Raw genomic sequence first — 16,392 nt, forward strand, 5'->3', positions numbered from 1 at the left:
CCCCCCTTCCCCCGGACTACATCCCCCAGCGGCCCCCCGCGGCGCGTCGGGGGGGGGATGACGACACACGCAGCACGCGGCGCGCGGGGAGCCACCTCACACCGCGCGGACACCTCCGCCGCGGCGAGGAGAAGTAGTCCCCCCCCCCCCACCGGTACCAGCGGGCCCAGCGCCGCCCCCGCCCGCCCCCGCCCCCCCCCCCCGGACCCGCCGGCGGAGCCGCTGCGAGGCGGCCGGAGGGGCCCAGCGGGGCCGGGGAGGCCGCGGGGCGGCGGCGGGGGCGCTTCCGGGCGGAGGGGCGGGGTATATAAGGGCGGCGCGGCGCGGCGGCCGGGCCCTCTTTCGCCGCCCCGGTAGCGAGATGGTGAGGGCGGCGCGGCTGGGGGGGCCCCGGGGGGGCCCGGGGGGGGCGCGTGTGGGGCCCGGGTGGGGCCCGGGGGCCCGTGTGGGGCAGTGGGAGGCCGTGTGGGGCGGGACTGGGGGGCGCGGGGAGGCCATAGGGCCCGTATGGGGCAGGGGGATGCTGGGGGGGGGGGGGGGGCTTGGACAGGCCCCAGCGGCCTTGTGGAGCCCGGGGATGGCTGTGGGGCAGAGGGGGGGATGGCTGTGGGGAGAAGGGGGGGGGCTGTGGGGAAGGGGGGGTTGGGGGGGCTGTGGGGGCGGCGCTCGGGCGCGGGGGGGCCCCGTAGGCGCTGCCGGGGCCCGTGGACACCGGGGGGGGCAGCGGGGCCTCTGAGGGCGCGGGTCGGGGGGGCGGCCGGAGGTGCCATCCGCAGCGGTGTGCGGGGAGGGGCGGGGGGGTCCCGGGTTCATCCTCTCTCCCCCCCCCCCAGACGAAGAAGAGGAGGAACAACGGCCGCGCCAAGAAGGGCCGCGGCCATGTCCAGGCCCATCCGCTGCACCAACTGCGCCCGCTGCGTCCCCAAGGACAAGGCCATCAAGAAGTTTGTCATCAGGAACATCGTGGAGGCCGCGGCCGTCAGGGACATCTCGGAGGCCAGCGTCTTCGACTGTAAGGGGCGCGGGGGGCCCCCCGGCTGGGGGACGGGGAGGGGAGGCCTCTGCCCTCGGGGCGTTCCGGGGTGCCTGACCCCCCCCCTCGCCCCCCCCCTGCAGCCTACGTCCTGCCCAAGCTGTACGTGAAGCTGCATTACTGCGTCAGCTGCGCCATCCACAGCAAGGTGGTGCGGAACCGCTCGCGGGAGGCGCGCAAGGACCGGACCCCCCCGCCGCGCTTCAGACCGGTCCGTACGTATGGGGGGGGTGGGGGGGGCGGGGGGGGCCGCACCCCCCCCGGATCTGACTGACGCTCTCCTTCCCCCCGCAGGGTGCTGCCCCCCGGCCCCCCCCCCCAAGCCCATGTGAGGAGACTCCGTCCGGATGCGTCCCCCCAGCGCGGGCTGAATAAAGGACTCTGCACCGAGCCCGACTCCGCGCCTGTGGGGCTGGGGGGGGGGCTGCGTCGCTCTGGGGGGGTGGGGGTGGGGGGGTGTTTGGGGGTGACCAGGGGGGGCTCCCAGCCCCCTTCGTGTGAGGGGGGGACTGGAGTGTGGGGGGGCCCCCAGGCTCACCCCGGGGCAGCTGTGTGGAGGTGGGGGGGCTGCTGCCCACCCCATGGGGGGGGAGCCCTGTCCTGGGGGGGCTCTTTGCCCCCGGGTGCTGTCCAGGCGGGGGAGTGGGACGTGTTTTGGGGGGACGGATGGACACACACCTGGAGCGTGTCCCAGCTGGGGGGGGGGGCAGCACCCCCTGCCTACATGAGGCAGCTGGGGGAGGGGGCTGGCCCTGTGCCCCCCGACCCCCCCGAAGTCCTGGGGCTGCCCCTGGACCCCTCCCATGGCCCCCAGACCTGGCACTGCTGGGGGGCGGCTGCCCCGAATCCTCCCGGGGCCCGGACCTGCCCTGAGCTGGTGGGGGGCACCACTCTGACACACACACACACACACACCGGGGGGGCTGCTGCGGGGCCTGGCCTCTGCCCTGGGGGGGCTGGACAGAGCCGGGGGCTGCAGCGGGGCTGGGCTTCACCCTGGGGGGGCTGTCGTGGGGCCAGGCACACACTTGGCGTCGTCCTCCCCCCCCCCCCCCCCCCCGTGGCGGTTTTGGGGGGCTGTACCGGGGTCAGGCTTTGCCTGGGGGGGGCTGAACGGGGCTGGGGGGCCGCAGAGGGGTCAGACCTTCGCCCTGGGGGGCTGCGGTGGGGTCAGGCTTTGCCTCGGGGGGGGGGTCGCAGGGGCGAGGCCGCCCCTGGAGGGGTTTGGGGGGCGGCCCTTTGCCCGGGGCGGGGGGAGCGCTCCCGGTGCCACCGCCCCGGGGCGCGGCGGGCGGGTCCCGGGCCGGGCTGCCCGGGGGGGGCCCCGCCACCGCCCCGCCCCGGCCCCGTCCCGCCCCGGCGGCCCCGCGCCAGGTGCATTCCCCCCGCCGCGCCCGGGCACGCCGCAGCCGCCGGGCCCTGCGAGCCGCCCCGCGGAGGGGAGCCGCGATGGACCGGGACCGGCCCCGGCCCTGGGAGCTGCTGCTGCTGCTGCTGCTCCGCGCCCCGGCGCCGGGCTCCGCGCAGGCAGGTGAGCACCGGCACCGGCACCGGCGGGGACCGCGGCGGCACCGGCAGCGCGCGGGGCACCGGAGGCGCGCGGCCATCCCGGCGGGACCGGGGGAACCGGGGCTGCGCGGCGGGGACGGGCACCGGGGGCGCGCGGGGCTCGCGGGGGTCCCGGGACAGGCGGCGGGACCGGGAGCGCTCGGTGGTCCCGGTGGTCCCGGCGGTCCCGATCCCCCGGGGCGGGATCCCGACCTCGGCGGCTCCGGCGTCCCCTTCCCCCGGGGGGGCGTCCCGGGACCCCCCGCCCCGATCCGCAGCGCTGCGACCGGGGAGACCCCCACGGCCCCGGGGGGACCGGGACCGGCAAAGCCCCCCCCGGCTGCGGCTCGGCCGGTGCCGGCGGCGGGGCCGGGGCTCGGTTCCCCCCCTCCCGGGCTCGGTTCCCCCCTCCCGGGATCGGTTCCCCCCTCCCGGGCTTTGTTCCCCCCCTCCCGGGGCTTTGTTCCCCCCCTCCCGGGCTCGGTTCCCCCCTCCCGGGATCGGTTCCCCCTTCCCGGGCTCGGTTCCCCCTTCCCGGGATCGGTTCCCCCTTCCCGGGATCGGTTCCCCCCCTCCCGGGATCGGTTCCCCCCCGGTGGAGGCACCTGCGCCCCCGCAGCTGCCAGGGATAATTTTAGGCTGCGGGGCCGGGACCCACCGGTGCCGCCAGGATCCGGCCGGGGCAGGGGGGGACCCCCGGGGGACCCCTCCGAGGGGACCCCGTCCCCGCCCGCCCCGGGACCCCCCCGCGCCCCGGCCCGGGGGGAGCGGGGGGACGCTCCCGGAAGGGCCGCGTTCGCCCGGGAGTTGTTTTTCAGTCCCGAAAGGAAAACACCGAGGGCTGGACGCGAAGGTGGGGCCCGCGTCACCCGCCGCCGTGCCGGGGCACCCAGGTGTGGGGCCACGCCGACGGCACGCGGGGGGCGCGCCCGGCCCCTCGGCGCCTTCGCTGTGCCATGTGCTGCCGGCGACGCCCCGGGCTGCCGCGCGCGCGGGGGTCCGGCTCACACGGGTGTCCGGCCGGCTCCCACCCCGGCACCCGCAGGTGCCCGGTGCCGGCATCAGGGTGAGCGGGACCAGCTCCGCTGCCCCCCAAACCCCCGTCCCCGGCTCAGAGCCCCCTTTGTTTGGGGACGGGATCCCGCCCCGCGGCAGCGGCCGCCCCGCGCACACAGACCCCCTTTGTGCCGCCCGCGGGGCCAAGGGCAGGAGGTCGGGACTGCGTCCCCCCCCGGCTCCCCAGGCCCCCGCCCGCGTCCCCCGGTGCTATTCCTGGCGGCGGGGGCCGGGGGGCCGCGGTGGCACGCGGCAGATAGCGGGCGACGTGCCGGAGCTGCCAGCGGGGCCCCGCGCTGATAACGCCCGGCCGCGACGCCGCGATGGCGCCCAGGGGGGCCCGGCCCTCACCCCCCCCGCGGGCAGGTGCACCCCGAGGGCCGGACGCCCGCAGCCCCCCGTGCCTCGGTTTGCCGGGAGCCGGTGCCGAGGGGAGTCCTGGGGTCCCGTCGGGACCCTTTGAGCAGCCGTTAAGGATTCACCAGCATCGCTTTGGTCCGGGGGGGCCGGATCCTGCCCCCCAAGCAGGTTCCAGCTGCCCCCTGCACCCCCTGTTGTTTCTCGGGGGTCCCAGCCCCCCTCTCTTTGGGCCCCGCTGTGCCCATCCCCGGGGCGTCGGGGCTGGGGGCCGTGCCCCGGCGCAGCTGGGACCTTTTTATAGCCCCTTCCCTATTAAAATAGCTCCGGCCCAGGGCGGGGGGAGCGCAGGCTGTGGCTGCTGGAGGGGGGGGCGGTGCTGGCCCCTTCCCATGCGTGCACTGAGCTGCCCGTTCTCTGTGGCCGCCCCCGGGAGGGGGCTCGGGCCCTTCTCTGCCCCCGCAGCGGGGCTGGACAAAGCTGCCATTTACCCGCCCGCGGCCCCCCCCCGCGCCGGGGCCTGAGTCACGTCTGCGCTGGGCCGGGGGGGGCCGCACCCCGCTCTGCCCCCGGGGGTGCTGGCTCTCCCGCCGCTTTCGGGGGGCTCGGCCTCCCCCCGTCCCGCTCGCCACAATCGCCCCTTTGTGCGGCTGCGGGGAGGGGGCCGCATCCTGCCCCGCGCACAAAGGGGCCCTGTCCGCCCTGGCGCGGGGGGGCCGGGCAATCATTAACCCCGGGGCCCCCTTGGCGCCCACCGCCCCCCCCAGCTCTGGGGGTCCCAGGCGTCCGGGTCCCCCTGGCCCCCACCCGGGCGTCGAGGCGGGACGGGCCACGCCAGCGGCTGGGTCCGAAGTCCGGGCGTCGCGGGCGTGCCGTGCGGGGGCCATGCCCGCAGCACCCGCCTTGTGCAACCCTTGCCCGGCCGGTTCGGGCGCTGTGCAGGGGAGGGGAGGGGAGGGCGGGGGAGCACCCGTCACCCCCTCCCGGGCACCGCCACCCCCACAGCGGTGACAATGTGGGGGGCACCGCCATGGGGGGGGGCAGGGACACTATGGGGACACCACCGTGGCCAGCGTGGGGGGGACACACACCATGGGGGGGTCAGGGACACTGCAGAGGGCATGGGGGGACGTGGCCAGCACGGGAGGGACAGTGACAGGGCTGTCGAGGAGGGGACATGGCGATTGAGGAGGGGACATGGTCACCCTGGGGGGACATGGCCGTGGCCATGAAGAGGGGGACGTGGCCAATATGGGGGGCACAGGGACATGGCCACCGCAGAGGGACACGGTCACCGTGGGGAGGGGACACGGCTGCCGTGGGGAGCGGTGCCGTGGCCATGGTGGGGGACAGGGTGCTGTGCCCGCAGTGTGCGCGGGGACGCTGAACGGGCTGAGCGTGACGGGGGACGCGCAGCACCAGTACCAGACACTGCACAAGATGTACAACAACTGCGAGATTGTGATGGGCAACCTGGAGATCGTCCTCATCGACCACACGCAGGACCTCTCCTTCCTGCAGGTGCCTGGGGGGGACACGGGGGGACACGGGGGGACACGCAGGGGGACGCAGGGCTCCGTCCGCTCCGGGCTGACACCTGCCACTGCCCCGCAGACCATCCGGGAGGTGACGGGCTACATCCTGATCGCCATGAACGTCTTCGCCTCGCTGCCGCTGCAGAACCTGCGCGTCATCCGCGGGACCCAGTTCTACGAGGAGAAGTACGCGCTCTTCGTCCTGCTCAACTACAACCCCAACACCACCCACGCCCTGCGCCAGCTCGGCCTCAACCAGCTCACAGGTGGGACCCCCGGCTGCGGCACCGCTGAGGCGCCCCTGTGTCCCGGGACCCATCCCGGAGCGGTGCTGTCCCCCAGTGCATCCCGTGGTCCCCGTCCCAGAGCGGTGCCATCCCCCCTGGTCCCCACGCTGGAGCAGCACTGTCCCCTCCTACCTCCCCGTCCCCATCCAGGGTGGTGCCACCCCCCTGTGCATCCCAGGGTCCCCATCCCAGAGCGGTGCCATCCCCCCGTGGTCCCCATCCCGCAGCAGTACTGTCCCCATCATGTCCTGGTCCAAATCCCGGAGCAGCGCCATTCCCGTGGTCCCCATCCTGCAGCGGTAGTGTCCCCATCGTGTCCTGGTCCCCATCCCGGAGCATTGCCATCCCCCTGTGGTCCCCGTCCCGCAGCAGTACTGTCCCCATCGTGTCCTGGTCCCCATCCCGGAGCAGCGCCATTCCTGTGGTCCCCATCCCGCAGCAGTACTGTCCCCATCGTGTCCTGATCCCCATCCCGGAGCGGTGCCATCCCCCCGTGGTCCCCATCCCGCAGCGGTACTGTCCCCATCGTGTCCTGGTCCAAATCCCGGAGCAGCGCCATTCCCGTGGTCCCCATCCTGCAGCGGTAGTGTCCCCATCGTGTCCTGGTCCCCATCCCGGAGCATTGCCATCCCCCTGTGGTCCCCGTCCCGCAGCAGTACTGTCCCCATCGTGTCCTGGTCCCCATCCCGGAGCAGCGCCATTCCTGTGGTCCCCGTCCCGCAGCGGTACTGTCCCCATCGTGTCCTGATCCCCATCCCGGAGCATTGCCATCCCCCCGTGGTCCCCATCCCGCAGCGGTACTGTCCCCATCGTGTCCTGATCCCCATCCCGGAGCGGTGCCATCCCCCCGTCGATCCCCATCCCGGAGCAGTGCCGTCCCCTCCCCGCGGTCCCGGGGGGGCCGCAGCCCCCGTCACCCCCCGGCCGCCCCCCGCAGAGATTCTGGCCGGTGGCGTCTACATCGAGAAGAACGCGCAGCTCTGCCACGTGGAGACGGTGGAGTGGCGGGACATCATGCGGGACCCCCGCCTGGAGCCCGTCGTGGGGGACAACGGCAAGGCCTGTGCGTGGGGGGGTGCGGGGGGCCCCAGGCGGCGGTGGCTGGGGGGGGTGACACCCCCCAGCTTGGGGGGTGACCCCGCTGCACTTCTCCGCAGGCGCCCCGTGCCACGAGAGCTGCGGCGGGCACTGCTGGGGGCCCGGCCCCGAGGACTGCCAGAAACGTGGGTACTGGGGGGGCCCGGGGGGGGCCGGGGCCGGGTGTCCCCCCCCCGGCTCATCCCCACCTCCCTGCAGTGACGAAGACCATCTGTGCCCCCCAGTGCAACGGGCGCTGCTTCGGGCGGGCGCCCAATGAGTGCTGCCACGAGGAGTGCGCGGGGGGCTGCACCGGCCCCCTCCAGACACACTGCTTCGTACGTGTCCCCCCGCCCGCTGCCCCGGGGGGGCTCATCCCTGCACCCCCAGGGCGGGCGGGGGGCGAGGCTGAGCAGCGTTCCTGTGTCTGTCTGTCCGTGCGTCCCCCTGTCTGCCCACCCACCCGTGCATCCTCCATCCATCCCTGTGTCCGGGAGGGAGCTCGTCCGTGTCCCCCCAGGGCAGGCGTGGGGGGGTGCTGTCCCTGCGGGGTGCGGGAGGCGTCTGCCTGTCTGTGTGTCCGTCCATCCATCCACACGTCCATCCGCCTGCCCCCCGTGGGAGGGATCTCAACCCCGGGGTGGGTGCGATGCTCTCCGTGCAGGGCGAGAGGCATCTGTGCATCCCTGTGTCCGTCCGTCCATCCGTGTCGCCATGCCTCCCCCCACCCACCCGTCCGTCTGTCCGTCCGTCCCGCAGGCCTGCCGGCACTTCAACGACAGCGGGGCGTGCGTGCCGCTCTGCCCCCAGCCCCTCATCTACAACAAACTGACCTTCCAGCTGGAGCCCAACCCCGACACCAAGTACCAGTACGGGGGCATCTGCGTCCGGAGCTGCCCGCGTGAGCCGGGGCGCAGGGGGGCACGGGGCGGGGGCACGGGGGTCTGGGGGTGCCGGCGGCGCCGGGCTCTAACCGCGAGGGTCTCCCGGCAGACAACTTCGTGGTGGACCAGAGCTCCTGCGTCCGCGCCTGCCCCAACGACAAGATGGAGGTGGAGAAGAACGGGCTGAAGATGTGCGAGCCCTGCGCGGGGCTGTGCCCCAAGGGTAGGGGGCTGCGGGCGGGGGGCCGGGGGGGCCGGGGGCCGGGGGCCGAGCCCTCACCGTCCCCGTCCCGCAGCCTGCGAGGGCACCGGCGCCGGCAGCAAGTACCAGACTGTGGACTCCAGCAACATCGACACCTTTGTGAACTGCACCAAGATCTTGGGCAACCTGGACTTCCTCATCACCGGCCTGGAGGGGTGAGGGCTGGGGGGGCCGGGGGGTCTGCGGGTGGGGGCTGCACCCCTCCGCCCCGGCTGACGGCTCCGGCTCCGCAGGGATCCCTGGCGCAACATCTCGGCGCTGGACCCTGAGAAGCTGAATGTCTTCCGGACAGTGCGGGAGATCACGGGTGAGCAATGGGGCTGGGGGCTGCCAGGACCCCCTGGGACCCCCCGGGACCCCCCAGGGCCACCCTGACCCCGGCCCTGACACCCCCACCCCCCCGCAGGGTACCTGAACATCCAATCCTGGCCCAAGCACATGCACAACTTCAGCGTCTTCTCCAACCTCGTCACCATCGGGGGACGGAGCCTGTACAAGTGAGTTCCCGTCCCCGCAGCCCCCGAACCGGCACCTCATGGTCCCCTTCCGTGTGTCCTGCATCCCCGCATCGTCCCCCGTCCCTGCATCCCCCCATCGTCCCCTATCCCTGCATCATCCCCGCACCGTCCCCTATCCCTGCATCCCCCCATCGTCCCCTATCCTTGCATCCCCCCATCGTCCCCCGTCCCTGCATCCCCCCATCGTCCCCCGTCCCTGCATCCACTCATCGTCCCCTGTCCCTGCATCCCCCCATCATCCCCCGTATCATCCTGTCATCCCCTGTCCCTGCATCATTCCCCCATCGTCCCCTATCCCTGCATCCACTCATCGTCCCCTGTCCCTGCATCATCCCCCCATCGTCCCCCGTCCCTGCATCCACTCATCGTCCCCCGTATCATCCTGTCATCCCCTGTCCCTGCATCCCCCGACCCTGCACGTCCCTGCATCCCGCAGCCCCACGTTCCCATCCCTGCCCGTCCCCACGTCCCCTCGGGGTTGGCAGGTGCCTCCCGGCTCTCGGAGCAGCCGCCCCCCCGGGCCCCCCGCCCTGACGCCCTCCCCGCAGCCGGGGTTTCTCCCTGCTGATCATGAAGAACGAGAACGTGACGTCGCTGGGGCTGCGCTCGCTGCGGGAGGTGAGCGCGGGCAGGGTCTACATCACCGAGAACCGCCAGCTCTGCTACCTCCACACCGTCCAGTGGGCAGCCCTGAGCCGCCGCCGCGCCGACCTCGACATCCGCAACAACAAACCCCGCAGCAAGTGCCGTGAGTGGGGCCGGGGCTGGGGCCGGGGGGCTGGGGACCCCGGGACCCCCCCGCTGAGCCCCCCGCCCTCCCTGCAGAGCAAGAGGGGAAGGTGTGCGACCCGCTGTGCTCCGCCGAGGGCTGCTGGGGCCCCGGCCCCGCGCAGTGCCTGTCCTGCCGCCACTACAGCCGCCGCGGCGTCTGCGTGCCCACCTGCCGCTTCGCCCAGGGGTGAGGGGGTCTGGGGGTGTCGGGTCTGGGGGGGGCACCGGGGTGGGGTCGGCTCCATGGAGGGCACAGGGGTGGGCGTCGGGGTGGGGTGGACCCCGCGGAGGGCGTCGGGGTGGGCGTCGGGGTGGGGTCCTGGGTGGGCACTGGAGGGAGATCAGCTCCAGGGTGGGCACAGGGAGCAGGACTGACCCCGGGGCGGGCAGCGGGGTCAGCACCAGGGTGGGGTGGACCCTGGGGGGGACCAGTCCTGGGGTGGGATGGACGCTGGGGAGAGCATCAGGGTGGGGTGGACGCTGGGGTGGGACCGAGCCTGTGGTGGGTGGGCGCTGGGGTGGACCCCAGGGTGGGCGCTGGGGTGGGCTGGGACACCGGACGGCGGGGTGGGCGGGTGACCCTGTCTTGTCCCCGCAGGGAGACGCGGGAGTTCGCCCACGGGGGCGAGTGCTTCGAGTGCCACCCCGAGTGCGAGCGCATAGAGGGCAACGTCACCTGCAACGGCTCGGTACAGCCTGGCCGGGGACCCGCGGCGGCGGTGGTGACGTCCCCGCGGGTCCTCACGCACCCTCCCGCCCCGCAGGGCGCCGACACCTGCACCCGCTGCGCCCACTACCGCGACGGCCCCCACTGCGTGGAGAGCTGCCCCGAGGGCATCCTGGGCGAGCGCGGCCCCATCTACAAGTACCCCGACGCCAGCCGCGAGTGCCGGCCCTGCCACGAGAACTGCACCCGCGGGTGCGCCGGGGCGGGGGGGCAGGGGGCTCCGGGACCCGGCACCCGGCCGGAGGAGGGGGCCCCGTGCCCCGGCTCACCCCCGGCTCCGTCTCTGTCTCCGCAGGTGCCTGGGGCCGCTGCTGCGGGACTGCCTGGGGGAGGCTCTGCCCGTCTCCAGGTACCGCGGGGCGGGGGCTGCGGGGGCCCCAGGGCGCTGCCGTGCCGGGCTGTGCCATGCCATGCCATGCCCTGGTGCACTGTGCCATGCCACGTGCTGCTGCACGGTGCCGTGCCGTGCCCTGGTGTGCCGTGCCCGGGCGCACCGTGCTGTGCCATGTCATGCTGCATGGTGCCAAGCTGTGCCATGCTGCGCCGTGCCATGGCACGCCTCGGTGTGCCTCGCTGTGCCGTGCCCTGGTGCGCTGTGCCACGCTGTGCCATGCTTCGCCATGCCAGGCTGCACCGTGCTGTGCCATGCCCTGGTGTGCTGTGCCGTGCCGTGCCATGCTGTGCCGCACCATACTACGTTGCCCCGTGCCGTGCCGCACTGTGCCGTGCCGCCCTGCTCCAGGGCCTTTCCCTGCCCATGTGGGCGCGGGGGGACCCCCTGCCTGGGCTGTGCCACCCCCCTGCCATGTGCGCCCCGGGGTGCCGAGCCCTGCCCTGCCCGCGCCCCCCCGCCAGCCCCAGGGGTTGGGGCGCGTGCCGCCTCCGCGGCAGGCAGGGCCGTGGGAAGCGCGTGGGGAGCGGCGGTGGCAGCGGGCTGGGACCTGCCGGCACCGGGAGCTCAGCCCCAGCCTCCGCCCGCACGTAGGAAAACGCCGACGGTGATCGCGGTGATGGTGGTCGGGGGGCTCTTCCTCTCCTGCTCCTGCGTCCTCCTCGCCCTGCTCTACTGGCGGGGCAAGAAGATCCAGAAGAAGCGGGCGATGCGGCGCTACCTGGAGAGGGGGGAGGTGAGGCAGGGTGGCTGTGCCCGGGGGGTCCCGGTGCCGGGGGGAGCCAGGCTGGAGCAGGGGGGAGCGCCGTGGCCGCGGGGAGGGGGTTCGATAGGCAGGAGGGGTGTGGGACCTGTCCCTGTCCGTCCCCAGTCCCCATCCCTGCCTGTAGCCATCCCCATCCCTATCTGTCCCCATCCACCTCCGTCCCAGGACTCCATCCCCATCCCTGTCCCTCCCCTCCCTGCTCTGTCCCCGTCCCCGTCCCTGTCCGTCCCCGTCCCCATCTCCCTCTCGTGCCCGGCAGAGCCTGGAGCCGCTGGACCCCAGTGAAAAAGCCAACAAGGTGCTGGCCCGCATCTTCAAGGAGACGGAGCTGAAGCGGCTGAAGGTGCTGGGCTCCGGCGTCTTCGGGACCGTGCACAAGGTGAGCGGGGGGCTCGATGGGGGGGGCTCAGCCGGGGACGGGCACAGCGCTCACCGGGGTGTCCCGTCCCCCCAGGGCATCTGGATCCCCGACGGGGACTCCATCAAGATCCCGGTGAGCATCAAGGTGATCCAGGACTGGAGCGGGCAGCAGTCTTTCCACGCCGTCACCGACGTAAGTCCGGGGCGGGGGCGCGGGCCGGATCCTGCTCCCCGGGGGCCCCTGCGGGCGGCGGGGGGGGGCTCGGCCGCAGCTGACGCTGCCCCCGCAGCACATGCTGGCCATCGGCAGCCTGGACCATGCCTACATCGTGCGGCTGCTGGGCATCTGCCCCGGCCCCCAGCTGCAGCTGGTGACGCAGCTCCTGCCGCTGGGCTCCCTCCTCGACTACGTCCGCAAGAACCGCGACAGCATCAGCCCCCAGCTCCTGCTCAACTGGTGCGTCCAGGTGGCCAAGGTGAGTCCCCGGGGCGGGGGGGGTCCCCACGGCCCCCACGGCCCCGCTGACACCCCCGTGTCCCCCCCAGGGCATGTACTACCTGGAGGAGCACCGCATGGTGCACCGCAACCTGGCCGCCCGCAACGTGCTGCTCAAGTCGCCCAGCCAGGCTCAGGTGGCCGATTTCGGCATCGCCGACCTCCTCTACCCCGACGACAAGAAGTATTTCTACAACGAGGTCAAGGTGGGCACCCGGCGGGGACCCCCCTGTGCCATGGGGCGCCCCCTCCCTGCCCCCGGTACCCCCTGCGTCCCCTCCTCTCCGTGTCCCCAGTACCCCCAGCTCCCAGGGATGTCCCATCCCCTCCATGCCCCCCGCCCCATCCCCATATCCACCCATCCACACCCCACCTTTCCTCACAGACGCCCATCAAGTGGATGGCGCTGGAGAGCATCCACTTTGGGAAGTACACGCACCAGAGCGACGTCTGGAGCTACGGTGAGTGCCGGCCCCCGCCCCCCCTGCCCCCCCTGCCCCCCAGCCCCGCGGGGCTCACGGGGACTGTCCCCGCAGGCGTGACGCTCTGGGAGATGATGACCTTCGGGGCCGAGCCCTATGCCGGGATCCGGCTGGCCGAGGTGCCCGACCTGCTGGAGAAGGGCGAGCGGCTCTCGCAGCCCCAGATCTGCACCATCGACGTCTACATGGTGATGGTGAAGTGTGAGTGCCCCGACCCCGGGGAGGGTCCCGCTCCTGTCCCCAGCCCTGCAGCAGGGTCCTGCTCCTGTCGTCCCCAGCCCTGGGGCAAGGTCCTGGTCCTGTCCCCATCCTTGTCCCCATCCCTGGGCAGGGTCCTGGCCATGTCCCCATCCTTGTCCCCATCCCCAGGGCAGGGTCCTGGCTGTGTCCCCATCCCCGGGGCAAGGTCCTGGCCGGTCCCCATCCCTGGGCAGGGTCCTGGCCATGTCCCCATCCTTGTCCCCATCCCTGGGCAGGGTCCTGGCCGTGTCCCCATCCTTGTCCCCATCGCCGGGGCAGGGTCCTGGTCCTGTCCCCATCCCTGGGCAGGGTCCTGGCCATGTCCCCATCCTTGTCCCCAACCCTGGGGCAGGGTCCTGGCTGTGTCCCCATCCCCACGGCAAGGTCCTGGTCCCCTCCCCATCCCTGTCCCCATCCCTGGGCAGTGTCCTGGCCATGTCCCCATCCTTGTCCCCATCCCTGGGGCAAGGTCCTGGCCATGTCCCCATCCCTGGGCAGGGTTCTGGCCGTGTCCCCATCCCCGGGGCCAGGTCCCGGCTCTCAGCCCCCTCTGTCCCCCCAGGCTGGATGATCGATGAGAACATCCGTCCCACCTTCAAGGAGCTGGCAAACGAGTTCACCCGCATGGCCCGTGACCCCCCGCGCTACCTGGTGATCAAGGTGAGCACCAACCCTCACCCCACGGCTCCTGACCCCACGGCTCCTGACCCCACGGCTCCTGACGCGGCCGTCCCCACAGCAGGAGAGTGGGTCTGTGCCGCCCGCCGAGCCCCCCACCCTCAGCGACAAGGAGCTGGATGACATGGAGACGCTGGAGCTGGAGGAGGAGGAGGAGCTGGATGCTTCCTTCGGCCTCACCACCGGGCTCTACCCGCAGCGGCCGAGGGGCAGCTGCGCCCGGGTGAGACCCCTCTGCCCCGCTGGGTCTGGGGGCTGTGGGGCTGGGTCCTGGGACACGGCACAAAGCAGGGTGGGGGCGCGGGGTCCTGGGACCTGGCGCGGGGTCTCCCAGCCCCAAGCCCCCCCATGCATGTGGGACACGGGGCCAACCCATGGGACCCCCTTCCCCACTGCCCCACCATCGCCTCTGAGCCCCAGCGGGACCCACGCCCCGTTCCCGCAGTGGGGTGGGGGGGTCCCAGCCCCTGCGTCCCCCCTGATGGGTGTCAACCCTCCCTGTCCCCCCGCAGAGCCCCAGCCTGCTCAGCCCCCCGGCCGGCTACATCCCCATGAACCAGCCCGGCCTCGGCAGCGGCCGCCAGGTACCCGTGGGGCTGGGGGGGGCCAAGGGGTGCTGGGGTGGGGGGCCAAGGGGTGCTGGGGGGCTACGGGGGTTGACCATGGGGTGCCAGGGGGGCAAAGGGGTGGCCGTGGGATGCTGGGGCGGTGGGAGGCGAAGCGGTGGCCGTGGGGTGGCAGGGCAGGGGGCGGGGGTCCATAGGGGTGCCCCCCCCTCCTCAGCCCCGTGTCCCCCAGGCCGGGGGGTGCCGGCCACCGCGGCGCAGCCGCCAGGAGTCCCTGGGACGGACGGTGTCGGAGTCGTCGGAGGGCCGGGGCACGGCCTCGGAGCTGGACCTGGCTGAGGGGGGGTCGCTGTCGGGGAGCCTCTGCCGCAGCCTGCGCTCGCGGGGGGACAGCGCATACCTGTCCCAGCGGGAGAGCTTCCCCCCGCCGCCCCCCAGCACCGAGGGCAGCGAGGAGGACGCCAACGGCTACGTCACCCCCAACTGCGCCGGACGGGGTGAGGGGCGCAGCCTTGGGGGGGGGCCCCGTCCAGGCAGGGGCTGGGGGTCCCATCCTTAGTGGGTGGGGGTCCCATCCGTGCAGAGGGGGGGTCCCATGCTGTAGGACCGGATCTGGGGGCTCCCCCCGCCATGGGGTTGCAGGGAGCCCGTCCTCGGGGGGTGGTGGGTCCCGTCCCCACAGGGTTTGGGGTTAAGGCGGTGGGGGCGCATCCTTGTAGGGTTGGGGGGCTCCTGTGTCTGTGGGGCGGGGGCAGCCTGCCCCCAGGGGTGGTGGGGGCCCATCCCCAGCATTAGGGGTAGGGGGACCCGCTTGTTCAGCGTTGGGGTTCGGACTGGAGGGGGATCATCTTTTAGGGGGAGAGGGTTGTGGGGTGGCATGAACCCATCCGCGGCCCAGCTGGGACCCCCCCAAACTTGGGACAGAGAGGGGGACCCCGGGGGGGCCGGGGAGTGCCCGGCCAGCATCTCACCCCCACCCGCAGAGCCGGACCCCGCCGGGGGCTCGGTGCCGGAGCCGGAGGAGGAGTACGAGTACATGAACCGCCGGCCTGGGGGTCCCCCGGGAGCCCCCCCACCCCGGCCGGCCTCGCTGGAGGAGCTGGGCTACGAGTACATGGAGGTGGGCTCGGAGCTGGGGGCCCCCCCGGGAGCCCCCCAGGGCCGGGGGCAGGAGGAGGAGGACTATGAGTACATGAACAAGCAGCCGCGGCTGAGCCGCTCGCTGGGCAGCGTGGCCGGGGGGCCGGGACCCCGGCAGGAGGGCGGCCCCCCCCGGCACGACGGCTACACCGACATGCGCCCCGGGGAGGCCGCCCCGGCCCCCGAGGAGGAGCAGGGCTACGAGGAGATGGAGGCGGTGCTGGCCCCCCGCTGCCCTGGCTGCCGGGGCCCCCCCGGGCCCCCCACCCCCTGCATGAAGCCCCTGCGGAGTCTGGAGGCTTCGGACTGCGCCTTCGACAACCCCGACTACTGGCACAGCCGCCTCTTCGCCAAGGCGGACGCCCAGCGGACGTAGGGGACGCCCTGGTCCCCCCCCGGGCCCTGCCGGCACCCCGCGGCCTTCCCGGCCCCCCCGGGGCTGTTTACACTGGATATGAAGGATCCCCCCCCTCGGGGGCATGAGCCAAAGCTGCAAGGGGGACTGAAGCAGGGGGCTGAGGGGTCACAGCCTGGCCCGGGGGGGCCGCGGGCCCTCGGGGTGCACCCGCTCCCGCTGCCCTTTCCGAAGCCTTTCCCGGGGTGCGGGGCTGGCGGGGCTAATCCTGAGCACCCCGAGCTGGGGGGGGGCACAGCCCAGGCGCCCTGCGGAGGGGGGTGGGGGGGCTGCGGGCCCCTGGGTCCTCCTCCCACTGTGCCTGGCGGGTGCCCCCCAGCCGCTCCCCCCAGCCAAAGGGTGCGGGGACGCGGGGTCGGTCCCTGTCTGCGGCTGCCTTGGGGCGGCGTTTCTGGGCAGAAGGACCCCAGACTCCTTTTCAGGTTTGCCCATTCCCTGCGGGAACCGGAGTGAAGGTGTGGGGGTGCCCCCCCCCCGGGGCATTCGGTCGGGGCGGGGGCAGCGGTGCCCCTTACGGCGTGGGGGCCCTGAGCCGGGTGGCGGGGCTGGGGCGAGGGGGGGGTCTGTACAGCCGCCCCCCGCCCGGCCCGGGGGCGCGGACCCCGGAATCCCTTTTCTGTGGTGTTTTCACGGGGGTGCCGGGGGGGGGGGGGCCCAGCCCGGACCCCCAGCTCGGGGCGTCGCCCCACGCCCCCCCCGGCCTGGCGGGGCGCCTGGGCCGGGGTTGGAGATGCTGAATAAAGACAAAGGGAATTTGACCCGAAGTGATGGTGCTGCTGCCGGGGGGGGGGGGGGGGGGCACC

The 16,392-nt window shown here is 73.8% G+C and overlaps 2 protein-coding genes across 2 annotated transcripts; both read left to right on the forward strand.

Annotated features, from left to right (window-relative positions):
* The first annotated feature begins 307 nt into the window (after positions 1-307).
* On the forward strand, positions 308-1,408 carry RPS26 (ribosomal protein S26). The gene is given in 5 exon segments (XM_059832764.1): positions 308-364; positions 834-887; positions 889-1,012; positions 1,117-1,244; positions 1,328-1,408. Coding segments are annotated over 5 exon segments (390 nt in total). The 5' UTR covers positions 308-361.
* Positions 1,409-2,529: 1,121 nt separating this feature from the next.
* On the forward strand, positions 2,530-15,550 carry ERBB3 (erb-b2 receptor tyrosine kinase 3). Its single transcript, XM_059832697.1, has 28 exons — positions 2,530-2,564; positions 5,364-5,515; positions 5,609-5,795; positions 6,754-6,879; positions 6,974-7,039; positions 7,113-7,231; positions 7,653-7,794; positions 7,887-8,000; positions 8,074-8,194; positions 8,273-8,346; positions 8,446-8,536; positions 9,106-9,305; positions 9,383-9,515; positions 9,927-10,017; positions 10,093-10,247; positions 10,351-10,404; positions 11,041-11,182; positions 11,472-11,591; positions 11,667-11,765; positions 11,863-12,048; positions 12,119-12,274; positions 12,454-12,529; positions 12,605-12,751; positions 13,353-13,450; positions 13,530-13,691; positions 13,981-14,052; positions 14,267-14,531; positions 15,018-15,550. Exons 2-28 carry the CDS (start codon positions 5,435-5,437, stop codon positions 15,548-15,550), a joined length of 3,810 nt encoding a protein of 1,269 aa, XP_059688680.1. The 5' UTR covers positions 2,530-2,564; positions 5,364-5,434.
* The last annotated feature ends 842 nt before the right edge of the window (positions 15,551-16,392 follow it).

The sequence above is a fragment of the Gavia stellata genome, chromosome 36, assembly GCF_030936135.1.
Source record: "Gavia stellata isolate bGavSte3 chromosome 36, bGavSte3.hap2, whole genome shotgun sequence".
Lineage (NCBI taxonomy): Eukaryota > Metazoa > Chordata > Aves > Gaviiformes > Gaviidae > Gavia > Gavia stellata.